The sequence below is a fragment of the Dermacentor albipictus genome, chromosome 4 (assembly GCF_038994185.2).
Source record: "Dermacentor albipictus isolate Rhodes 1998 colony chromosome 4, USDA_Dalb.pri_finalv2, whole genome shotgun sequence".
Taxonomy (NCBI): Eukaryota; Metazoa; Arthropoda; class Arachnida; order Ixodida; family Ixodidae; genus Dermacentor; species Dermacentor albipictus.
The window spans coordinates 78,226,974-78,251,490 of NC_091824.1; the positions used below are offsets into that span (position 1 = coordinate 78,226,974).

General features: G+C 46.0%; 2 protein-coding genes and 1 long non-coding RNA gene across 6 annotated transcripts in view; 1 reads left to right on the top strand and 2 right to left on the bottom strand.

Annotated features, from left to right (window-relative positions):
• Nucleotides 1–3,865, bottom strand: part of LOC135916463 (glycine receptor subunit alpha-2-like) — a 31,326-nt gene extending 27,461 nt beyond the window's left edge. The window contains exon 1 of the mRNA XM_065449831.2: nucleotides 3,851–3,865. The gene's annotated coding sequence lies outside the window, so the exon portion shown is untranslated. The remainder of the gene's footprint in view (nucleotides 1–3,850) is intronic.
• Nucleotides 1–24,517, top strand: part of LOC139059162 (uncharacterized) — a 477,146-nt gene that overhangs the window by 120,070 nt on the left and 332,559 nt on the right. The gene's annotated exons all lie outside the window — the stretch shown is intronic.
• LOC135916451 (microtubule-associated protein 4-like) overlaps nucleotides 4,173–24,517 on the bottom strand; it is a 94,696-nt gene continuing 74,351 nt past the window's right edge. For 2 of the 3 annotated variants that reach the window (XM_065449809.2, XM_065449810.2), the window contains exons 5-8: nucleotides 15,411–15,529; nucleotides 13,240–13,419; nucleotides 11,992–12,186; nucleotides 4,173–9,442 (exon numbers count right to left, since the gene is read on the bottom strand). In XM_065449809.2, the coding sequence (XP_065305881.1) occupies nucleotides 9,266–9,442; nucleotides 11,992–12,186; nucleotides 13,240–13,419; nucleotides 15,411–15,529 (671 nt within the window). In that variant the 3' untranslated portion in view covers nucleotides 4,173–9,265. Of the gene's footprint in view, nucleotides 9,443–11,991; nucleotides 12,187–13,239; nucleotides 13,420–15,410; nucleotides 15,530–24,517 lie in introns of those variants that run through there. The other variant, XR_010568938.2, reaches the window with a different exon arrangement.

Consider the following 24,517-nt stretch of genomic DNA (forward strand, 5'->3'; position numbering starts at 1 on the left):
GCGCGCCGTGGAGGGGGACTCCGGATTAATTTTGACCAGCTGGGGTTCTTTAACATGCACCTAAATGTAAGTACATGGGTGTTTTCGCCCGCATCGAAATTCGCCCGCCGTGGCCGGGATTTTATCGTTCGACTTTGCGTTTAGCAGCGCAACACCAAAGCCATTAAGCAACTACCACCGCGGGAGCCTTGAAAATGCTCCTTGGAACAGTGCTTTATGTTCCAGAACTGATGCTGCAAGCACAAATTCTACAGCCTATTTCAGCTTGAAAACTCTCAACACACATGAGGCAACACTCAACGTACCTATACTATTAGAATAAGCTCTCATAGAGAGCGTTTTATTCGAGAGCGCCGATGTAAGCGGTCGCAAATTTAACCCTGCTGGTGCCTGCTCGAGAGCCCTGGTTCGGCGCCGCGCTCTGAGAAAGCGAGAAAGGTGCGCAAGTGTTGGGGAATATCTTTTTACTGGAATCTAAATCGCGCATCGGATTCTAAGAGGTTATACGAATAAGCGTACCGGGAACCGCTGCCACTTAGTATTAAAGATATCTGCTCTGCTGGAGTTGCCGTTGTCATCCTGAAAGAGTGGCACAATTCTGCTGGTTTTCTTTACTGCGTCAGCACTTAAGCGCCCTAAGATTGGTTTGCAATGTGTATTCTTCTGTTATTTCTACTATACCGACGGCAGTGGTCGTCATCGGTATACTTAATGATGTGACAGTTTCTCCAGTACGGTGAAGCGTTTACAGTGACAGGAAGGTTTAGCATTGCGCTCGAACGCCTCGGATGGTGTTGTCAACTTCTGCTGTGCAGAAGGAACGGTGTCGTCGCAGCTACCAGGCGTCTCACAACGTTGGCGCGACGATGAACGCCGGTAGTAGCGGGTGTGGGCGTCACAACTTAGAGTGAACTTGTACAGAGAAAAAACAAAGAGAGTATACCTGAGAAAAGCAAGCAGGCTAGACTGTTTGTGACTACGCCGTTTCAAAGGCAGTGCCAATCAGTCATGATGATCATCATCGAAACCTTCCGGTGGTGCACGCGAAGAGACCTACGGGAAACAAACCATCAAACCTGCCGCCTCGTGCTCGTTAATCAGGTCATTTCCTCATCCTCAGTTTTAGAGACTGGTAGTGCCAAGAAAAACAGAACTTTACTCACAGCTATCTCCTTTGGAATTGAAGGTCATGCCCCAGTGGCAGTGTGCAATTTGAAGCTGGAGTTGCTAATGCCTAGTCATAGTATTTGGTCATAATAATTTGTGCAGCGTTTCTGGTCCACGCAGATTTTGGGTAGGGTGAAGTCTGTGTGCGTGTATTTCAGAGGCTACAACAGGCACTTATAGGGAACCAGGAAGACGTCGTGTGCATCGCAATTACGTTTTCGCCCAACGCGCACACTGTGAATGGTGCCGCTTATGCGTATGGACGACTTGCACTATGTGACGTCATCCTACCGCTATGTTGGAGGGCTGGCTCGGTGAGAAGCAGCGCCTGCTGGCACCTCACGCGATGGTTCTGCCATGGTTTATACTCCGTTCCATACATGGTAGTCAACGCTGTGGAAGCTACGCGAGAGGTTCGGTCAAGAAAAGTTATCACATCGTGTGTTCCGTCTATGTTTCCAGCATGCACGTGAGGTTCCGCACGACGGGTTGCAAATAAAAAACCTCAAAATAACAACAAAAACTAAAATGATCTAAAACAATGCATTATATAGCAGCCGTATACCTCATTGTGTCTGTTTGTAAGGATTAAATCTTGTTACATTCAACACCGAGCCTATGCAAAAAAAAAAAAAAATCTACGCAGCTTGCATTAGTGGTGCAAGGCTGGAGTCAACAGCAGAACTTGTGATCACCTTGCTTTCATGTGGCTTGCCTAAGTTGTTTGTAGGTTTTGCGAGGTTATGCTAGGTTTTGCTAAGTAGTTGGTAGGCTTGGCTAACTCATTTCTAGGTTTTGCGAGGTTGTGCTAGGGTTTCCTAATTTGTCGGTAGGCTTGAACTAATACCTTAAACATCTCCGCTGTTTTAACAGTTGCGCACGATGGCGGTCAAAAAACATCGAACTATGTCCAAGTGATTACGAAGCCACTGCAAGAAGTCTCTATAGCCTCCACAACGTTGACTGCTATGTCTGGAAGAAGTATAGACACAGAAGGCAGCAGCATTCCGACCACGTATTTACAAAACTGAAGTAGGTTACCCATGACACTAAATATGGCACACTGAGGTCATCCTAAGCGCCTTGTTGGAGGACCAACATGAGGAGAAGGTGCATCTGTGACGTCACGTTCAAGCTACGCATACGTATTTCGGAGGCCACAACAGCCAATACTGCAGCGGATGATGACAAGGTTGTGGATAGCGGAGATATGTTTTCGAGGAGATGACGGTGCACGCTGCGAGAGCCTGCTACTGTCGCGGTAAATGAATTCCGAGCCGTGTGAATGGCTGAAGTTTGCTGTTTTTTTTCTACATTAAATGTTATGCTAAGATGAGGCGATATCTTAGTTCGTGCTGATGATTAGGCGGAGGCTGCTGTGGCTGAAACTGCGGCCACCGTACATCTGCATGAATTAGTTATGCTTGGAATGGAGTAGCCCAAAGCAGCCGGTCATAAAAAGAAGAAGAAAGAAATGCGCCTTTACCAAACCACTTAACGTTTTAACTTCACCACCGTGAGCCGAAGGAAGCAGTCTTTACACATTGAACACCAACACTTCCACAATCGTGTTGCTGCCTGATGCTAAAAAAATGCGGTACGTCATAAGGCTACAAGTGCTCCCCTGTGTCGCGTCTGCTGGTCTTCGGTTTTCGCGCAGAGACAGTTTGTTCATTACCTGTATTAACGAAAATAAAAAAAAAAGTTTCAATCAACCCTGATGCTGGACATATCATTAGTGAAGCTGGTCGATGGCAAATAGCCCTTACAAACGAAAAGATTTACGAATTTGGCCTCCGGCTTTCCTTGGCTGCTTGCACACACGCAGCAGAAGCACTAGCTTGCTGCTGATTCCCGTAGACTTTGTGCCCTGCAAGTGCCGTATGCAGTATGTGGATACTTACACATGGCAATGCTGGTGGTGAGCAAGCGGCTTCATTGTAGCGGACGCCTTCTGCAAGTATGTTTTTCCTAAGGAAAGACGCAGATCCAAGGCAATGTTGCAATCTAAATGACCCGACGATTGTCTGAGTTAGCGAGGTAGCAGTGGTTGCGGAGGACACGGTCTCGTCGACTGTAAGCGTTAGCCATATGCATCACGATGAAAACGGAAATATCATCCCTTGTCTAAGAGGAATGTTTGTGTGAGATATACGGAAGGATATGTGACACATACCAAAGTGTGTTTAAGGCTTCTTTGCCCCATTTGTCACAATAGCGTATTTCACTTCTGGTATGGTCTGGTCTGGTCTGGTCTGGTGTGCGTGCGTGCGTACGTGCGTGCGTGCGTGCGTGTGTGTGTGTGTGTGTGTGTGTGTGTGTGTGCGTGTGTGTGTGTGCGTGTGTGCGTGTGTGTGAGAGCGCGCGCGCGCGCGTGTGCGTGTGTGTGTAGGTTTCTTATTTTGATATACTTTTCTCTCTCTCTCACCTATCGCATCCCTTTGCCCTTACCCCAGTACAGGGTAGCCAACTAGAGATAATCTCTGGTTAACCTCCCTGTCTTTACTTTGTTTTTTCTCTCTTTCCCTCACTTCTGGTGGATTGGACAGGATTGGACACGTGCCCAGCAGAAGCTACTTAGTGGTCCAAGAATTTAGTAGTTCACATATGAGAAATATTGGAAAAAAAAAGGAAATGGTGACTGATAGGTTGTCTGTTCAGTAGCAAACGCTACCATACTTACACTGACAATCCCCGTTCTCCTATTGTGAGGGAGAGGCAAAGAGAGAGAAATAGATGGGGATTGGGAAAGGAAGCGTAACTTTCAATATGGCAGAGGGCTACCTAAAGAGCAATTCCGACAGAATCAACATCACGATGAATGCCACCATTAATGTGATTAACGTTGAAGCAATGTAGTGATACCCGTATTTCCACCACATAGGCGGTGTGTCTGGTATGAAACCTGGCAGAAAACTGCGGTATTCTATTAGTGCAAGAGGTACGTTGTTGGTAAAACACAAGCGCAGCTGTACCAGTGATGGTAGTAAAACACAGACAGTAGATTCGCAGGGATCGGTTAATGCCTATGGTTTATTGGGCCTACAAAATACAGTTCCCGTTTAGAAGCAGGTAGAGTGGTGGTGTACCAACACGTTCGATTTGGCAAACAATGCATAGCATGCCATCAAATTCAAAAACGACCCGATCATCACAAGAGAGCCCGAGTGGCAAATCAAAAGAAGAAAACACGCTGTGAAACGAGACAGGGGCCAAACTGAAGAGTAGCTTCACTGCCTTTACTTGTGTTAATATTAGACCACGCTGTTGGGGCGCCAAGTTACAAAGCAGGGGCGAAAAACATCTTATATAGGGTTGTCGGGGACTGCAAGTAGCATCAATCTGATATTCATTATCGTTTTGTATTACGTGCTTTATTGTATCTTGGCAGTTTTCGTCCATTTGCACTTCTCGCTTTCGAACTGCGGCAAATCTTGGCGACAGTGAACCAGCACAAAGATTCTTGCAACAACACTCCATTCCTGAGAACGTAAATGAACAAATGCGCTTGTCACTTATCCGTGCTGCTTTCATCTTGTGTTAAAAGCAAGCAAACATGTGACAGCGATAATGCATGCAACAATCGTTTTCAATCAGGGCATGTATAGACTCTCTGTAGTTATTAAATGAAATAAATAAACATATTACTAAAGTTGGTCGGTAGTTAGGCACAGTGAAGTTAATGCTACATTTGGCTATTTAAAAAATGTATATCAAGCATGTTTGTTTCTTGGAATTTAGCTAATGCTTTGACGTCACCGAAGAGACAGTCGACAGCATGCGTAAACTACGTATTACCCTGAAATACATTTATTTGCAAATATATTAAGCTATACATGAATAAAACGCAACCTTGTCAACAACAGTACTGTCGTGCCCAAGTGAACGCAGGGGAAGCATACTACAGTGCACTGTGCACAATTCTTATAAAAAATTTGGTACAAAATGGCACATGAACTCCGCTGAGGGGCAGACTCTATATGTATATGTATAGTATGGGTATGCTGTCACTTCAATACATTGCCTTCGCTGTTCCACACGTTGCAAAGCACATGACACAAAAGGGCATAGCCTTCTTGTACAAACAGAAACAACTCGAAGCCCATCGTGCAAAGAGTATTACATTATGAATACTGCCCTGGACAGCTTAGTTTTGTAGTGTGACTGCAAAGCTACAGATGCAAACAACTACGTGAAATAATTATCATGCAGGCAGCACTTCGCCAGCCGACGCAGAATTGAAGCATTGGTTTCAATTTTAACAAGAAATACAATATGGCAATCGCCTTTTCAGCTCATTCTATTGCTCGCTGTTGCCGCATCTTTTGCGACACTAGAAGCTTTTAAGCAGATCATCGAAATTAAACGACTGAGCAGGGCAATGTTCATAATGTTGTCCATCTTGCTCGGTGGGATTCGTGATCCTTTTCCATTACAATTACCATTCGTTTCACTTTCACCTAGTCGCAGAACCGTTTACAAGAATGGCAAAACGTGCCCGCTGCTCTCCGAGAACCAACATGCTTAATGATACGGCCAAAGGAATGTAGCTCGATTTTGGAACAGCCACGACATATAAGCGTGTAGCTGTGCTGCGGAGAAATCACCAACAATGCAGCCTTTCTTTTTTTTTTTTGACATCACACAAGACACAAACAGAAGGGCAGGCTTCGCAACTTAGCAGACCGCCAGATCGCACACTTCAACAGGAAAGAGTCACGCTGGTTACATTTGCAATATTCTGATAGTGGCAGACAATTTAGGCAGCGTCGCAGCATCCAGGCGCGCTTGCGATTGTGACCTGGATGAGGGGGAACATTTTCTTTTGCGAGCAGGAGGAGGAGCCCATAATATACTCCGGGTAGATGCTTCCAAGCTGTACGCCCTAAAATATTCACCAGTGGTTCTTATATTTACAAGTGAATTCGTGCAGCTCTCTTCAATTGCGACACGTGGCGCCAAATAGTGACGTCATAAAAACGTCAAGGAGGTGATACAATAGAGTCGCAACTGGTAGAACAGGCCGCATAAGCATAAGGGAAACGCAAGCGTGATGGGAATCGACGACCGCGCTTTGACGTCGAAAGCGAGCGTCGCACCAAGAGTTACCTCTGCCATTTGCTTAGAGCCGCGTTGTGTCAGCGCGTTTGTCGCGTACGCGTGGCAAGAGGTGGGAGCACGGTCGCGACGTTAGAGCGAGGTGCGGCATTTTTTTTTCTTTTTTTGCGAAAGAGATTTGTTTGTCGAGTCTGGTGTTGGAGCAGCACTCGGTTGCTGCTCTTACAGTGACGAGAGACTGAAGGGCGACATATTACGGGGAGTGAAGTGCCTTTTAGTGTGTTCTGTCAACCGAAGGACACCTTAAAATATAGTAGTAACTCGATAATGTTTGGCGACCCTCGCCATGTTCAGCAGGAACGGCCATTGCACTAAAGCTCTCAACAGATAGATCATCACGCTAAACGCACGCGTGAAGTATAGATAGCAGCGTAGCCGTCAAATAATCTCTCTTATTATCACACCTAGGGGGGAAAAAGTGCGCGTTACGAAAATAAACAGAGAAAATAGCATGCTTAGTGCTAGGTTGGTTAATGCCCATGTACACATTCACAATATTTGTTTCCTAGCGACAACGACGCAGTCTTCTATGCCTCAAAAAATCCTCTAGCACGTCCTTTACAGAGCAAGCCACAGCGGTCAGCTAGACTTACACAGGCACTCTTTTCGCAAAACGTATCAGCCGAGAGACCGACTCGATTTGCAACCGATCTCTCGTCAAAAGTATCGCTTACCACTGTGAACAAACGAGCGAGCGCCTCGCACTTTTTCCGAAAAGTCTGAAGCAGCGCACGCCCTGCCTTCCGACACGTCTAAACGAAAAGACGAAAGGCTACGGGGTCGGGGTTGCCACTCGACGAGCCACGGGAAAACAAAGCGGGCTCACGGGCGGCGTTTGAACCCTGGATAACCAACGGGCGCTTAAGCGAGTACCGGTATAAGCTATCATAGAAAGGCAGTCACAGTACAACATCTGTTACGGTATGTTAGTGCTCCAAAAGAGAACAAAGACGAGAAAAAAAGAAAGGCAGGACAACTTGTGCTGCATCTTTTACGTCCCGAGTTCCCTACATGTGGCGTCATAACTTAACACACAAACTTCTGCTGTCACACGGGACGACGACCTGACGGTATCACCAACAGACCATCTTGCCGCTGTAGCCGTCGCAGTAGCGCCTTCTCCATCTCCAGAGTGCCAACGAGTGGTTTACATTGCCCTAGACAAGTTACTGTGACTATGGTATTTCGGTAACGACTACCTACGTCACAGTTACACAGAATTTGTAGGGAAGGGAGTCTGTAGGGTCTGGGGGCAGGGGGCTGCAATAGGAAAGTACGACACATTAGTAATATGCTTCGTGGAAACGAGTAACCGTTCAAGTAAGCGGGTATCCAGAGGATACGTTGCATTTATTAGGGGATACGAGGAACCACGTGAGGTGTCAAGCCCTTGAAAATTACTGAAAGTCTGAAACTATAGCATGAGACACTCATTTCATACGAAGCGCCTCTCGGCAAATTACGCCGTAGTACACGCTAGGAGTGCCGGCATCGTTTCCTGCTAATAGTATGCCAACTCACCGTGATCCGAGTGTACTGTTATATCATCAAGAGGAGGTGAAACAGCATAGCGCTTCTTTTCAATTCTCCAGTATACAAGTCAGACCACCTTTTAACATTACGGCACCTTAAAAAGGTTGTGCACCTTGAAAATCAGATAAATACAGAACTATTCACGGAAATACAGTAGGAAGAGAAAGAAGAACGCATGTGGAAGCAGTGGGGGGAAAAGGTGTTTAAGCCCTTGACATACATGGAACACGAAGTTATGTTTCCTATATATAAATACGAGAAATTAGTACCGCTTATCTGACTCATGGAGACGGGGAAAAAATGGTGTACTTTGTTATATAGAATGGCGCTTGTCAGTTCGGCTATGTCCAGCATCCAGTTGCTTATCCAGAAATGCTCGTGGCCACACGTTCTAGGCAGTTTCTTACTTGTCTCACTGTTCGTTCGCGCATGGTCACGTTACCATTCTTCGCGTAGTTGTTTTGTTCCCAGTGAATTTGCTAGTCTAAGCATCACAAGAAGCCGGGTTGTGCGAATGCAGCGATTAAAAAAAATAGGGTTCTCTAGGCGGATTAACGCTTCGAGAACTCGAAATCATCATGGCTACACATACGAACAATGCATGCTTGTTGTAGCCCCTACGCTTTTGTTTCGAGAGATAACGTTTTGGAATCCTCGCAAGCCTTGAAATCCTTCCTGGTCCTGCATTACACAGTTTTTTACTATGCGACTGCTATAAAGCCCATTCTTGTGAGTTCGAAAGTTATTTTCGGGGCATCTTCCCTAGATACACTGCCACGTTTATTCTCACAGAGGTTATCATTCAATGTAGCGACGTGCTGCGCGTAGGACGTATACGTTACATGCGCAATCTCTATGCAGTAATCCGCCTTCGTTCTCACCTACACACTGAAGGCCAGCCGAATTTTGCAGACTTCTCGAAAGGTTGCACTGCAGCCTCATGGCCTACAGCCATCAGTCCCGGTAGGCGGTCGTTCTTTCAATGCCTCGTTTCTCTCACTTTCATCGAGTCGAACAATATATTCTCTGCCAATGTGATTTCTTCAATCACATTTCCGACGTTCACTCACTTTCAGTATGACCTTCAACTGTGCGTGCTCTTCAGCAGCACTTGTAACACCATTCTTTATCACTGGGAAAAACGTCGTCGCGACCATTTTCTTACGCAATTCGATTAGTTCCTGCAACGCACTGACAGACAATGGCTCTGCTCGACGCCAGAAAAAGTGCAGCCTGTCGTCGGGTTCGTCCCATGCATTCGCGTGCGAGTAGCTGCTATCCCTAACCTCTGCAACGAGGAGTATCACCTGGCAGAAGGGCTTTGGCAAATGACGGCACGCCTCTTCAGCGAACAATGGTACAGATGGGAAAACCGCTAGCTTCCGTGGCCACGAGCAATTTCCGCGCGGGCTACATAGTCTCCCCCTGCGGGTCACTCGGTGGCGGATCAACACTGGGCCACTTCGGGGGGCGGCGCCGTCGCAGGGACTCCACTGGATGGCGCTGCCACTTCATCCTTGGTGGGAGAGATGTCCGACTCGTGGCCATTGGCTGCCGCCGCAACGTCGTCTTCCTGGCTCTGCTGCGACTGCGCCGGGAGGGGACTGGTCAGGTTTGTGGGACTCTGCGGGCGAGAGGAATGCGCCACTGGTTAGGAAGTTCGCACGCCACGAAACTACACCGAAAAAGAAGAAACACCTGACGCTCCGATTGTTCAAATACTGCAGACATTATGGGTAGCACATGATTTTTTTCTTCCTTTCTGCATGGATTCATTGAGACAGCACATTGCGTTTCTTTTAATGTTGTTTGTGGTTTACGTCTGTGGTGTTTGGTGCAAGCCTCTACAGTTACTTAGATACTTACCTTTCCAATTCTTTCATAGGCTAGTCGGTACACTTATGAAAGTTTCAACCATTGTAACTAAGCGCGGACATTCAAACAAATAAGGCAAACAATACAAAGGCACAACGCAAGGCTGGAGGTAGCGTTGCGTCCAGTTACATTTTGTTTTGACCTTGCGCTGAATGCACACCATGCAACGGGGACCGCGCGAGCCTTCCTTATGGAGCATAATTCACCGGATACATAACTATCTGCACTGTCTTAGATGTTTAGATTGCACATGTAAAAGAAAAAGAAAGAATAAATTCGCATGGTCGAAGCTGTGCATTTAATTATATTCGTAATATATGCAGCACTCGAGGCGATAAGTTCTTTGTCCTAGTTCTTCAGAACAGAGAGAGATAAAAAAAAGAAGATATTGATTTTTAATGCTGACAACTCATCTGCTGTTTCAACACCACCATCGCAGGAGGAAAGATAGCACCCCTCAGAATGTTTCGTGGCGCCATAATTAGCTAAAATTTGGGAACGAACAGACGGTAAATTTTTTTATTCGCAGATATAGTGCAGCTAAAATCCATACGTAACACTTTTCCTTGTGAGAAAGCCTCGTCATCATTCATTGAAGGCTTCCCCACATCACAGAGTCATTAGAGTTAGCTCGGCGTACTTCATAACTTCAAATGTCATCCGACTGCATCGAAAACAGATGGAGAATATCAGGCGTGTGGCTGTTTCACGGTTCCTGTGGTCTATTGATCTGTTGACTGAACCGACGATAACTTTTTGCTGCCCATATGTGCAAGAACAAGTTATTAAATCACCCAGATACATTGCAGTGTTGGAATCTAAATGACGTAAAGCTTGTACGAGTGAGAGAGGTTGCATCAGTAGGTAACACTAGCACTGCCGCATCGCCCGTAGCTGTTAGTGGTATAAACACACATAGCCAAATACATTTAAGGCTTCACATCCTCTGTGTCACTGTGGGACATTCATTCTTGGGGATTGACCAAGACGAACACTTACCCTGTGGCACTGACCCACTAACCAAGTCGTTTGTTAGTACCGGACAGCAACCAGCAGCACCTTGCTTATTCGGCCAGGAAAGCAGCGACTCCGGGTGAAGAGGTATATAAATGTTCGCTTTTAAATGTCATTCTATGCAAGAAGTCTTCAAACTACCCATGACAAGCTCTGACATCCGATTTTCGTGGTTCTGCTGTAGATATTGCGTCTAGTATACATAAATGAAGACACTTCGTTTTAATGTAGGTGAAAGACTTTGCTTATCCTAAGCGCCAGAATAGCCAGGTATGCGTTTTTTATTGAGTATACTAACTCTCGTGTATTGCTTTGAAGCTCTATAATCTTAAACACTTCGGAAGCAACTCGAACAAATTTACTTCATGAGGCAGACTGAGAAGGAAAGTCTTAAAACCGCTAATTATGTACCGCCACTACTGGAACAGTGTGAAGATAGACTACGAGTACGACAGAAGTGAATACTGAAAAGAAACAGTGTATCGGGTGTAAAGAATGCTTAAATAAATCCGTGATCGGACGCCGACGCTTACTCAGACCATTTCAGCACTTCGTGAAAAGCATCGGCAGAAATTAAATCCGCTACTCAATCGCTGACAATTATTTGAAAGTGTAAACGAATGCACTTCTCTGAGAGGTACATCGATCTGACGCCTTTGCATGTGGTGAGCCAGTGGATAGTAGACTGTGATGCAAGCCAGCGCACTGGCGTTTCTCAAACAATATATTTTACGTCGTTGTAATGATGTAGGTGCCGAGTGAAGGTAATGCGTCCAAAGTAATTTAGCTACCGAGTATTAGTTACTTTGTTCAATGAAAGCGAATTCAGAAGCCGCAGAAGTTACAGCGTATGTTCGAACTAATTTATCACTCAAGGTAAGAGAATAACAGTGCGAGCAAAATTTGAAAGATAAAAAAACACAATAAAAGAAAATAATAAGCGAACTACGAGGCGTTGCGTAGACATACACGTGGATGTTACTGCGCTTCATAAGTCACATTAGTCATACAAGCGCCGTCAAGGGTTACAGACAAGTGACAGTCACCTGTCATTGGAATACCTGTCAGATTCAATACCGTCTAGTACAGGCAAGCAAGTGATTAATAGTAAAGCTTATTCCTTCGTATGAAGCTGCTAAACCGAAAACAGCAAACCTTGCAGAACTGCGATTGTAACATGCACTCGTGCACCAAGGAAAGCTGCTACGAAGCGTTCACGAAAATTTGCCACGTTGCTCACTCGCGCTAGTATAGCTGGTATAGAGCAAAATGCGAGGCACGTACTAGCGATTCCGAGCCTCGTGTGCTTCCGGCATCCGAGGCTGGTAAGGAGCCAATCTTCGAAGCTGCCCTTTCCTTGAACTCGAGCTTCTCGGACAAGATCTTTACGTTGCCGCCGCCCGCTTTGTGCTTGACGTTGTCCAAGGAGCCAACCTTGGACGACGCCTTGTCCTTGAAGTCCAGCTTCTGGGTCTCCACCTGTAGGGAATGACACGCGATAATGGGACAGGTGATAAAAAATGAAGTTTGACGAGAGTCGTACTTTTGATCCATCAGTCTTGCGGAAATTAGTTTTGCTGCTCGCTGATTGGTCAAAAACCAGTGTAGGTGGACGTGACGCGATATATTTTGTGAGTGGTAAAAATTTGACATCAGAAATTCTTTAAGTTCAGTGCTTCTCGAGTTAATTGGGAGTGACGTAATTATCAGGTGATCACTTTCGAAGTTGGTATCACTTTCGCGAGATTGCGCGACAATCGGTAGCTGAACGCATGAGCACAGGAGTCGGCCAACGCGAGACAGAAGCTCGCTTTCGATCTTGTGGTCTTAGCCTCGAGAAAAGTTTGTGGTTATTATTTTATTGTTTTCAGCACTGCCACTCTCAGTTGAGAGCACAGCAGGTGGGCGTTACAAAGACAGTCATGTTTAAAAAGAAACAAAATCTCGCGAAACTTATGCTATCGCCGAAAGTGATCGCTTGAAATTACCGCGCTTAGTAGGCGAGGTGATGGAAAGATAGGCCAAGCCAACGGACGGGGGACGCCACCACAATGATGCGTCGTACTGTACGTTAGATTGTATAACGCTGCAAATGTCACCGACAGTTCTCAATCGAAAGCACGACCCTACATTGCTGCTGCCTGTGGCTGTCACGCGGGAAGCTACGTCACGAGATGGGGATCATCGTCGTTTTCAAAACTGCACATCTATACAAGACAGGACCTTACATTATATGTACCATCGTCCGAAGTTTGTGGTGACGGAATTGACATCATTCTGTGGGTAGTAGCTTATTCTGTATTAGTTCATTAGAGGTTAATTAAAAGTTCTTATTCGGACGAAGGTCGTGCCACGGCCGAAACGTAATAGCATTAAACTTGCAATTTTCGTAAGTATGCCCCTTCGTTTCTTCGACTATCTATGCACCGGACCTACAGAACTTCTCCTTGAATTATATATCGACGTTCAGCGTAAAATGGCGGAAATTGACAAGGAGAGGACAGGTTTTGCTTCTCTCATTCGCAAACTTGCCTTGACTTGGCCACCGGTCGGCTTGTGGTCGACGTTGTCCAGTGACCCGACCTTTGACTGCGCCTTGAAGTCAAGCTTTTGCGAGAGGATCTTCTTGTCTCCGCCTCCAGGCTTGTGCGCCGCGTTGTCCAAGGAGCCCACCTTGGGCGCGGCCCGCCACTCCAGCTTTTGCGTCGTCACCTGAGGCGGGAAGAAGGACCGCAACGTGAGGAAACGCGCAGACGGTTTTTAGTCCACAATTATTTCAGCCTCTTGCGAAATTCACAAGAACGCAAAGTGACGGAATACAAAAGAAAATTACATACAGATAGCAGCCCGATTCGCAACTTACTTTTTTTTGTAAAAAAAACATGAATATATATAGGAAAATGCATAAAGAATAAAGGTGTACAAACGTACAGAGAAGGCAAAATGGAAGATATGAACGTCAAATAAACAACGAAGTTATAGCATGCGTTGGATAGAGATGCAAGGTATCATAGTAAAAGAAGTTATGTGCTGACGAAATCGCATTTCCATTCCAAGCCATGCCAGTGAATGGCAAGTTGCTCAACTCTCAGCACTTTGTGTATCTATTTATCACACTAAAAGCTTCATCCGTAAGTTCACGTGTGAGAAGACTTTTGTGAGTGCACGAAGCTACGCATTACAGCTTCTGTCTGTCTCTTCCTTGCCTTTCGTGTAATGCAACTTTGCACGCTGAATTTCGCAGGGATACAAATTGGCACCATCAAGTCGAACTGGCTGTTCTACTGCTCCCTCGTCGGCGCATGCCGGCACTCAGTCCGGACATTCAATTCGCACTGGCGGTGTCTCCTTTCAGGAAAGTTCGTTGTTGCTTCCGTAGAAGCTGCGTATAAAATTCCAGAGGACACTGGCGCACCGACGAAGTAGTTAGCTTATAGCTATCCAGGCACTTAACTACAACTTGTAAAACGCAGGTTAGGGAATAGTTGTAGATGAAATAAAGGCTTTATAAAATGCAGAGTTTTTCGCTCGTTCCACGTCGCTGTTACACCGACAAGGATTTGACTTTTCCCATCCCGTCACATCCTGAAAAAGGCTAATATTATTTGGAAACAAAACCAAATTCGCGCCATTTGGCGGCTTATTCCTTAACCGATGATGGACCTCGAAGCTACCGTTAAAGTATAAGCGGATAAAAAGCAATGAAACTTGCAAAACGTCTTACGGGCTATTTTGTGACCTTTTCAACAGTTGCCCGTAATTTTGAATGAATTCCTAAACTTTGTTCCTTTATTGGCTACTTTTATTCATGGCTAAACTTTAGTTGATGTCAGCAGTGCTAGTTTTGGCTTTAGGCCGCTTTTTGTTTGTTTTGGTGGTTTGCTTAAGGGAAATTAGTTACTGCAGTTCTTTTTCGTACGTTCTACCTTTCTTTTTTCTCGCCGCGTTCATTTATATTTCCGACATGTTAAGTTTTTCGCTTGAGTTAAGCTTCTAGTTTTAGTGGTAATGATATTACTTTGGGCTTTTCGTGCATTTCCTTATTGCTGTACGATTCCCATGTTGGCGCTGGAGATTTGATTTGCACTGAAATATTCATTAGCTTTCTTTTCAGCGCCTTCGCTCCATCCTATCGATTTTTGTATATGCGTCCTTGTGTAGTTTTACTTGGGAAACAGATTATTTAGGTTACATACAGAATAATAAATTTACAGAGCTAAGACGTGCTCCTTTGACATAGGACAACTTGTATTACAGAGACATCTAGGAGCGCCTTTTCTGGTATAGTGGAGCGAAAATAGATATATAGTTATTTTCAATGTAGCACATGTCGAAATTAACATTAAGTTCCTTGAACAATAACCGGCTTCAGCTAAGCAATGTGCAGCTTATGCGCAGAAGGTATTAGATAAACATTCAATTAGTAAAATTTAGTTCACTGAGTGGTTCAATGGAGACTGCCGCACAATTCTTGGTATCTCGATCGATACTGTCAGAAATTTTGGCCACAACAAAAACGCGTCAATTTATTTAGAATTTCATATATTCTGTTTAAGTCATAATTACCTGGATAAAGTTGTCTCTAAAACACTCGCAATATCTGTATATAGAAATCACAGTTTAGCCGAAGGCAAGACGTCTCTCTGGGCATGATTCGCGGAGAATATTCGCTGCACAGTAGGGCATGGAGTGTGTTTTCTCACCTTGACTTCTCCGCCCTTAGGCTTGTGCTTGATGTTGTCCAGCGAGCCGATCTTGGAGCGCACGTTCTTCAGGTCGGGTTTGGGTGCCTGGCCCACAGGAGCCTTGATCGGAGGTAGTTCTGCAGGCACAGAGTAAAATCCTGAGTCGCTGTTACGTGTTTAAGAAGCAGAGGTAGAGAGAATTATCAGGAGCATGTGGTGTGTTTGCTTCTCGAAGAGAGAAGAAAAAAAATTAGAGGAATCTGCGCAGTCTTTTGCGAGACATACATCAAAAACAACGCCAAAGGGAAATGAGTGCTTGAAGGTCAGCAAGGTACTTCGTCACAGAGGTCCCAAAGATCAGTAGTTTTTTATGAAGACCACGTTAACTGAGAGGGTCCCCTATTGGTTGCCGTTGCACCCACTGGCACTCGTATCGCTTGCTTAAATTTTGTCATTTTCGGGATTTCAGATTTCACTAGATGACCTTTAGTACTCTTACCTGCATCTGCAGCTGCTATATACCCTAAATGTCACATTGATTCTCCAATTATTATGCTAGTGATGATTCGATGCTAGACGAAAGTTAAGTTTGGTGGCGCCTGGATTGAGACTTCACCAAAAGCTTTTTTTCTTTCTTTTTGTCTGCCCGCATTTACCCGCTGGCGCTTACAGTGCTCCTTACACATTTATTGGTTAATTGTGCGCACTAGAATTTTACCAGGTAGAATTAAGGGACTCCTTATTACTATACTCACTATACTGATCGTTCCTTCACTGTAGGCAAAGTTTCAAATCGATACCTTTTTATCCACCTGTCAATGCGCATGGTTCTCTCTCTGTCTTTGTATTGTATTGGAAATAGCCTTTGCATGCACAGAAGACCCGTCAGTAAACGCACAGTCAGCGCAGAAGTTCGCGGTCCTCTGCATCTAGGGAAGCAAATATGCAGATCAAACCCACAAGTTGGAATTTGAGAAGCGAAGCTTGCGTGAAACGGTTAAATAAATATCATGCAACTGATTATATAATGTTTATTCTGCGCAGAGATTTGCCCCATATCAATTACGCTTGCCTGCCAGTGAAGACAGCAAGACGTGGAATGACTTGAATGCTAGTAGCATTAACGTTGACCGTAATTCTTAGATGACTTCTGCTGAATTTCTTGTTAGATTCATCAGGTTTCTTGCAAAATTGTTTCAAAGGATTACAATATGTAGACAATTAAAGTTTTGTTAACTCCGTGAATCAGTGATCATGGTATATTTCTGTAAACTGCACGTATTTGGACATCTGAAGAGAGAAAATATGTCGTATTGCACAACACTCTGTATTATAACAGTACATTGAGTAATACTTGCAAATCCCTCGTAAACATTCTAGCAATTTCACGTAAATTGTGAAATCATATATCGTCTTTGTCAACTTCAGATGCTCTAACAGATGTAGGTCTAACAGAGTTACGGATTCGTAGACGTTATGGTCAAATATTTTTAAACTTCGAATTTTTAGGCGGAATAATAATAATAATAATAATAATAATAATAATAATAATAATAATAATAATAATAATAATAATAATAATAATAATAATAATAATAATAATAATAATAATAATAATAATAATAATCCTGTTTTATGTCCACTGCAGGACGAAGGCCCCTCCCTGCGATCTCCAATTACCTCTGTCCGGCGCCAACCGATTCGAACTAGCATTTTGTGGCAATTTCTATAAAACATTTGACGCCCTAAATCAAAATTCTGCTCCTTAAGGTTGACAGAGCTTAACTTATCATTATTTTTTTTTTCATGCAACAAATTTCATTCATATCGATCCATCAGCTTTCTCATGTGAGCTTTTCTGCGTTTCACATAAACTTAAAAGGGCAAATTGGAGTTCGCCCCGAGCTAAACCTTCCTCTTAAGCAGTAACATGGTGCGGTTGTCGCAGTTTACATTAGGGTACATGGTATAGCTGAGTCCCATGCGCAGCAATTTGCTGAAGACGTGGAAATCAAGTGCAGAGGAGGCGCAAAACCCTGTTTACTGCGGGCACGAAATGTTTATTCACGTGGCGTTTGCACGAGTAATCTGTTCCCTTGCCGCACTGGTAACGTCCTCACCGTTAGGGCTTTGCACAAACTTGTACAGCCCGACAACGGAGCTCTAACGACGTGCGATGACAAAATACTTAGTTGAAAACTGTGTAACCATTCTGACAGCTTTGAGCGCACAGAAATATCCGACACAAGTCTCGTTTTTCTCCCTGTGAAATTCTATTGTCCGATATTTCTACGCCCAAAGTTGTCAGAATGATTACATAGTTTCCAACCACGTCTTTCGTCATCGCACGTCTAATTAGAGCTCCGTTGTCGGTCTCTATAAATTTTTAATGGTGAGGGTGCTACCAGTGTGACAAGAAAACACCCCTAAGGGTGTAAATATTTTTACAGTGTACACGACGGACAGACATTCAGCTGTAGCTCTAACGATCCTGGGGACGAATCTCCAGCATCAACACAAAATAGAATGGCCCCCAAGGCTAAGGCTACTAGAGAAAAATGAAGAGGCAGATCTCACAGCTCGCGGAATCATAAACGGAGAGATCTCCACCCCATCTCTCACTCAAATTCGGGACGGCTTGGAACACCAGAGACTCGAAAGAAGATTATACTCGCCCCCTCATCCGGGTTTAGATGGGAGGCACACGGTAGGTTTAAGAAAAAAGTATTAACAATGATCTTCCCAATTATACCAAGGTTACACGCAATTGCGCCCATTAACTATCAGGATATATGCCCTTGGTGCAATGGAAGGCCGGCTTTAACCCACATTTCGTGGGTGTGCGCTAATCGTTCCTCTTCTGCAAACGAGCCAACACTAGAACACCGGATTTTCAATACTGAGCAATGGAGGTTCAGCTGGCCTGCCAAGACCGAGAGGAGCAGCTAGCACTTCTCGCCCAGGTCCGGCGGGCGGCAAGGGATATATATATATATATATATATATATATATATATATATATATATATATATATATATATATATATATATATATATATATATATATATATATATATATATATATATATATATATATATGCATAAAAGCAGCAAATAAAGAAAAGCTACACAATGAGATTTCGTCAATACAAAGCTGCGCGCTAATGTCAAGGTCCCTGGGCGTGGCCGCGCGACAGTAAAATTCCCGTACGGGGCGGCCTTCACGGATGTCAAACGCTTCGTTATTACCCGGCTCTTTAAGCTCTGCATGTAGCGTTTGTCGCATGGCACGCCGCACGGCTGTCATTAGCCCCTGATATCATTGACATGGCGCCCTCCTGCGTGTGACGTCTGCGGTAGGGTGGGGTGACTTTGCTGCTAAACCAGGCGCGCGCGCTCACTATGTGAAGGCAATTTGACGTTGTCGGCTGATCTGCCCTGCTCTAGTTTTTGAAATATGAGCTTGCAGGTTTGTAAAACAGTATGTAAAGAATGTCCCGGAACAGAACACTATTTCCTGCGAGACAGAGTCGTCATCGTCACCACGGTTAGCGTGGATTGCTCCTGTGGCACGATCGGAGATCTTTGTTCGATACGCTTTCTGTTCGGTTGCTGGAACGTCACAAAGTGGCAGTATGCGAAATCTGTGAAAACTGGGTGGAGAGAGCAGCCAATCGGCAAGCGGTGAACTCCGCGGAAGTTTCCTCCCGTGTTTGTCGTTTGCTTGCAGACATTATACTACAAAACGAGATATTTCTAGTCTCCCAGTGAATGAAATATTTATCTAAAATATACTTTCTTTTTTCTCAAGCTTCAACACGTTTTCAAATAATAAAACTTGTGATTACTACAATCTATAACTATTAGTTTCTCTGTGTTGTCCCTAGGTGGTGTCGCGCACAGCAAGAAAAAAAGAAAAAGAAACGACGGGAACAGTGGCTCACTTTTCAAGAGTCAACAACAACATTCCAGTGGCTCAATGGCACCCGATGATGGGGTCGAGTTCGCCGCACAACCAACGCACAACTTGTTTCAAGAAACGAAAGGGACGCCGGAATTCACTTTCTGCAATTTCTTCCAACGCCTTTCGCACCTCCACTGCTGTCGTTCCTCCACAAGCAACGCCAATGCAACAAACGAAGTTCCCCTCGCAAGCGCCATTTTCTCGAACTAAACTACAGTGCACAGGAAAATAATACTTCTAGCTCACTGTAAACTAAACTATGGACTGGATTCTAACGTGCCATCCTGCGGTCGAAGCCACCGTTTGGATCCAATCCAGCCTACCAGACGCGCTCTGTGAAGACGGTCTTGTAATAAACGTATGATCGCTCCAAACTTCCCAACTCCCACCACGTTCGGCGCCTAGCAGATGGCGTGCTCGTTTGCAAAATGATTGACAGGAGCGTGCCGTCATTTTGACGCCACCAAAAACGTGGCCGCACCCCGCGGCTGGCGAGGTCAGCGCGGAGTAGGCCAATCGCGCACGCCGGTAACCGAATGAACGCGCCAGACAACGATCTCCGATCGCACCCCCGGGTCGATCGGAGATCGTCGGGTTGCGACCGCCGTCACCGGGCCGAGGATCCCGAGTTTCGGGCCAGAGACAACGAACGCCGCCGACTGAATGCTCGGCGCCTCCGGGAATCGGTTCCGGGCCTGCGCGTCATCGAGACCTTCCAACGCCTATAGCCTGCAAGTCCATGGGAGGTGCGAACGGCCGCTTCCAGCGCGAATTCGTCGTCGTAGAGTTCGGGAATAGCTGCCGCGTATGTGACCAGGTTCGACATGAATCTCTTCCCGGTGAGCTCGGTGCGGGACTTAACAGAAGAACTCTGCTTTGCAAGTGTTTCGCGAAACTTTCACCAACGCCACCGACGACGACCGCGACGAAAGGTCGGGCGTCGAGGATCGGATCGACGATGATGACGACTGGTACTGAAGTACTGTACATAATAAATTGTGGTGCACGTACTGCGGCTTGGATGTGTGTGACTTGCTGGGGCTTTTGTGGCTTACTGGCCTGGCCGTATATGACCTCGCAAAAACTTGGCGACACTTAGTATGAGCATAGTTAAGCCATGCATAACCTCTTAAGACTTAGAAAAACCTAGCAACGCTTGGTATGAGCCTAGCCAAGCCATGCATAACCTTGAAAAACTTAGCAAAACCTAGCAACACTTAGTATGAACCTACCCGAGCCATTTATAACCTTGCAAAGCTTGGCGAAACCTTGCAATACTTAGAAAAAGCCGAACTAGCTCTGCGGTGGCCCAGCCTTGCACCGCTATCTATAGGGCAAACTGCCCATTTTTTTTTCTTTCCCACTAAAACTAAAACGTTTTGCGCATAAATGAACTCATACTTTGCGAGTTATTTCTTTTGCGTTACCTAGCAACAAGCTAGCGGCACGCCAGATGTGCCATATGCATGCAGCTTGCGCCAGACACGCCACCGAAGCGAGCGAAAGCGGCTGGCATGCATGGAGTTCGCCTGTCCGACGATTAGTTTCTTTTGGACGTATGGTGTTTCTTGGGCTCCCGGCGTATTCTTGCATACCTTGTGTCCATCGACACGCGCGAACCTGCACTACTGGATTACGTCAAGATGAGAAATTTTGTTTGACAGTCTGCGACGCGGTTCAAGCAATTTTAGGCTTACGGCAGAGAAGCGAGACTTGTGACGCAGTTAGCGAAATGCAGCTCGGCCGTCCTGACGTATTTAACTTGAGTTAATGACTCATACTGGGGGATCTCTGCGACGCTTTCTATGAGCCCCAACATTATAACTTTGTTTTGCTAGTTTTTGGGCAAGCTGGCCGCACCCGGCTTTGTGCCGCAGTTTCGCGTGTACTGAATCTTACTAGGTCAAGTTTTCTCTCTTTCTCTGACACCCAACATTTTTGTAATAATTTCGTTACATTTTGGGATACTTTTGGGGCACGCTGACCGCGCCTGGCATTGTGACGCAGTTAGCGAAAAGCAGCTCGGCCGTGTGACGCACTTAGTTTCGCGTGCACTGAATCTTGCTGGGACAAGTTCGTCCCAGCAGGAAGAACTTCAAAATTCAGTCTTCTGAACGACTGAAAGCAGGCTTTGCAGCCACGCATTTGTCTCGAGCCCTTCTAGGAGGAATTCTGAGAGCGTATAGCCTGGTCTGGCTGAGAGCCTGTGTTGCGGCCATTTCTGTGCACGTATAGCTTACCATCGCGTCGGCTGAGGCCAAGTTTTTTGGAAACGCGCAGTCGCCCGCGTATTTGTGTTTTATGCGAAGCATATTACTAGAGCTCAACCCAGCTCCTCAGGCGCGGCGGTGTCGCCTTCAATACCACGTGACACCGTGACGTCTTGACAGAGCAGAAACGGGGCGCCAACTCGCGCCGTCGTTCGCAGCGTCGCCTTCAAGGCTGACCACGTGACACCGTGACGTCACGACAGAGGAGAAACGGGGCTCCAACTCGCGCCGTCGCTCGCGGCGTCGCGGCGGTATATAAGCAGCTGCGCTTGCCTCTGCTAGACACTCACGAGGTGGGATGCTTCCTGGAGACAGAGCTGCTCGTTGGAATGAGAAGCGAAGGTTGCGGCGTGCTACAGAGACTGTTTCTAGGTGGCTTTGCTACGGCGCAGCGACTACGCGCCCCGCATCGGACGCGGTGAGCGTCGAGCAACGCAGCGTTCGGCGCGACAATGAAATGTGCGCCTGAGCAAGCGCCGCACGCCTGAGCCGACGCCGACGACACCGGCTTTTCTGCGACACGAGCTCCTTAACGCTGTCGCGTTAAAATAAAGGCTAGTATGCTTCGCATCCTGGGCTTAACCTTAGCTAAGCCACAGCCATTTTTTAATGTGCAGGAAGTAATGACCGGGAATGGGGAATGCTTGGTAAATCATATGCTTTCATATTTTATGGTATTGTTTGGGAGGAGTCGGGTATTTTCTACGTCATGTGCACGTAGAAGCGAATTGCTTTGGTTTGTAACGCCACCCATTCGCGACTTTCGCACGCTTCGCCTCTACACGCCGTATCCCTTAAATTATTATTATTATTATTTGTTTTGCACACATATACATATATACACAGGTAACAGGAAAGGGAAAGTGAGGAGCAGGCTGGCAACTGCCACCGGAAGCGGCACAACGCCTGCCTACTCTTCTGAAGGGAGGCGACAGCAACACAGAAATGGAAGATAGGAAGGATGAGAGGAAAAAAATGGCTGTGGCTTAGGTAAGGTTAAGCCCAGGATGCGAAGCATACTAGCCTTTATTTTAGTTGTTGAACCACTGTTTAGCCTGGTGAACTGCTGTTGCTTGGCTATATTTGGTTCGGCTAGACGAAGAAACAACTCATGCATTACTTCTTCGCCTTCAAGAGTGGAACGCGACAGCGTTCCCGTCGACCCGCCAAGGGGTGTAAGACAATGGGCTACAGGGCAGCGACTACGCGCCCCGCATTGGACGCGGTGAGCGTCGAGCAAAGCAGCGTTCGGCGCGGCAACGAAATGTGCGCCTGAGCAAGAGACGCACGCCTTAGAAACAGCGCGTTTCTAAGGCAACACCGCATTCACTAGAGGCGCTTTTGTACCGCTTTGAAGCGTTGTACTCGTGGCTCAGTGGTAGCGTCTCCGTCCCACACTCCGGAGACCCTGGTTCGATTCCCACCCAGCCCGTCTTGCAAGAGTTGAGCCAAAGCCACTTCTCCTCTGTCGTGACGTCACGGTGTCACGTGATTTCATGGTCACCGCCGCGCCTGAGGAGCTGGGTTGAGCCCTCGTAATATGCTTCGCATAAAAGGAAAAAGGAAAGGAGAGCAACAGGACAAATCTAAAGACCAAAGTAGAACACCGAAATGACGCATGCCCGTAATTTTTTTCAACTGATGCCGTCCGGTGGAGCTCCGTACAACTACTAGTGCTTACCATGGTGCCGCATCGTTGGATGAATGCACAAAAAAAAACCCGGAACGAGCATCTATACAGAGCAAAGTAAACATTTCCTCATTTACAAGGCGTCTTGCGTCTGCTTTATGAAATTGCACGTGGCACAGATTCGATGGAGGCTTGTAAAGATTGATAGCAATCATTTGTACCAAATAAAACGATTCTGTACCAAGAACGCGCGCGCTTGAGCAGCAGAACAAAAAAGAAAAAGAAAGAAAAATGCCGCTCCGATTAGCGTAGCCGGCTCAACGCGTGCTAGCTAGCGTTGAAAACGTGCGCGGTCAAAACCGAAACCGGAAGATGTTTCTCCCATGCGCTTGCTGCGCTACAGTCAATTTGGTCGCTGCGCTCTATGGGAGTGTCCGCTCTAGCTGAATGTCTTTCTCTATGACGCGTGTTTTGATTCGATAGGCACGAAATACCAAGAAACCGTTTTCTGCGCGCCTCCGTACCTTCGTGCTGCACCGGCTACTTGCCAGCCTTTTACCCTACATGTGTACCTCAATGTCGCTGCTTAATTTAGACGCCCAAACTAACATACAGGTAGCAGAATACTTAGCAATAATTCTGACATATTTTGTATCTACACGCGCAGGAAACTGTTAAATTAGTGTATACAGTTAGTTGCAACCGGTCATTTCCAGGCGCTACGCTGTAGGCCGGAGTAGTGAAGCACGGTGGCGCCAGAATTGGAAGCATGCAGAAATTTCTCACTATGTAACGGCGGATTCAGAAAGCATGTTCTTATTTTACAAGCTTTCTGCATTCTTTTAAACAATGTGAAAATAAGTGGGGCCGCGACAATACGCCAGCCTGTCCCTAAGTTCCGCTGAACCAACGGCGGCACAAAAAATTCCCTACGGAGGTGTATGCCAATCCGAGCAACGCATGCACCAAAGACAGCGAACACGTTTTAGACGTCTTTCCAAATGCTTCGCGATATCCAAACTTTGCGCAGTGACCTGCATTTGTCGTTTGGAAACCATGAATGACATCTTTATTGAAAAGTCTGACGCTTTGACCTATGACAGGGGGTCTAGGTGAATTCTGGGATAAAATGAGAAGAACGGTAGGCCAAGAAGGTACTCATGAAAACAGAATATATTTCGTCTAAATATTCCGATGACACGATGCGGTCAATTCGCGCTCCTCCTAGCTGGCCTCAGTCTTCACCATCTCCACTATCGTGG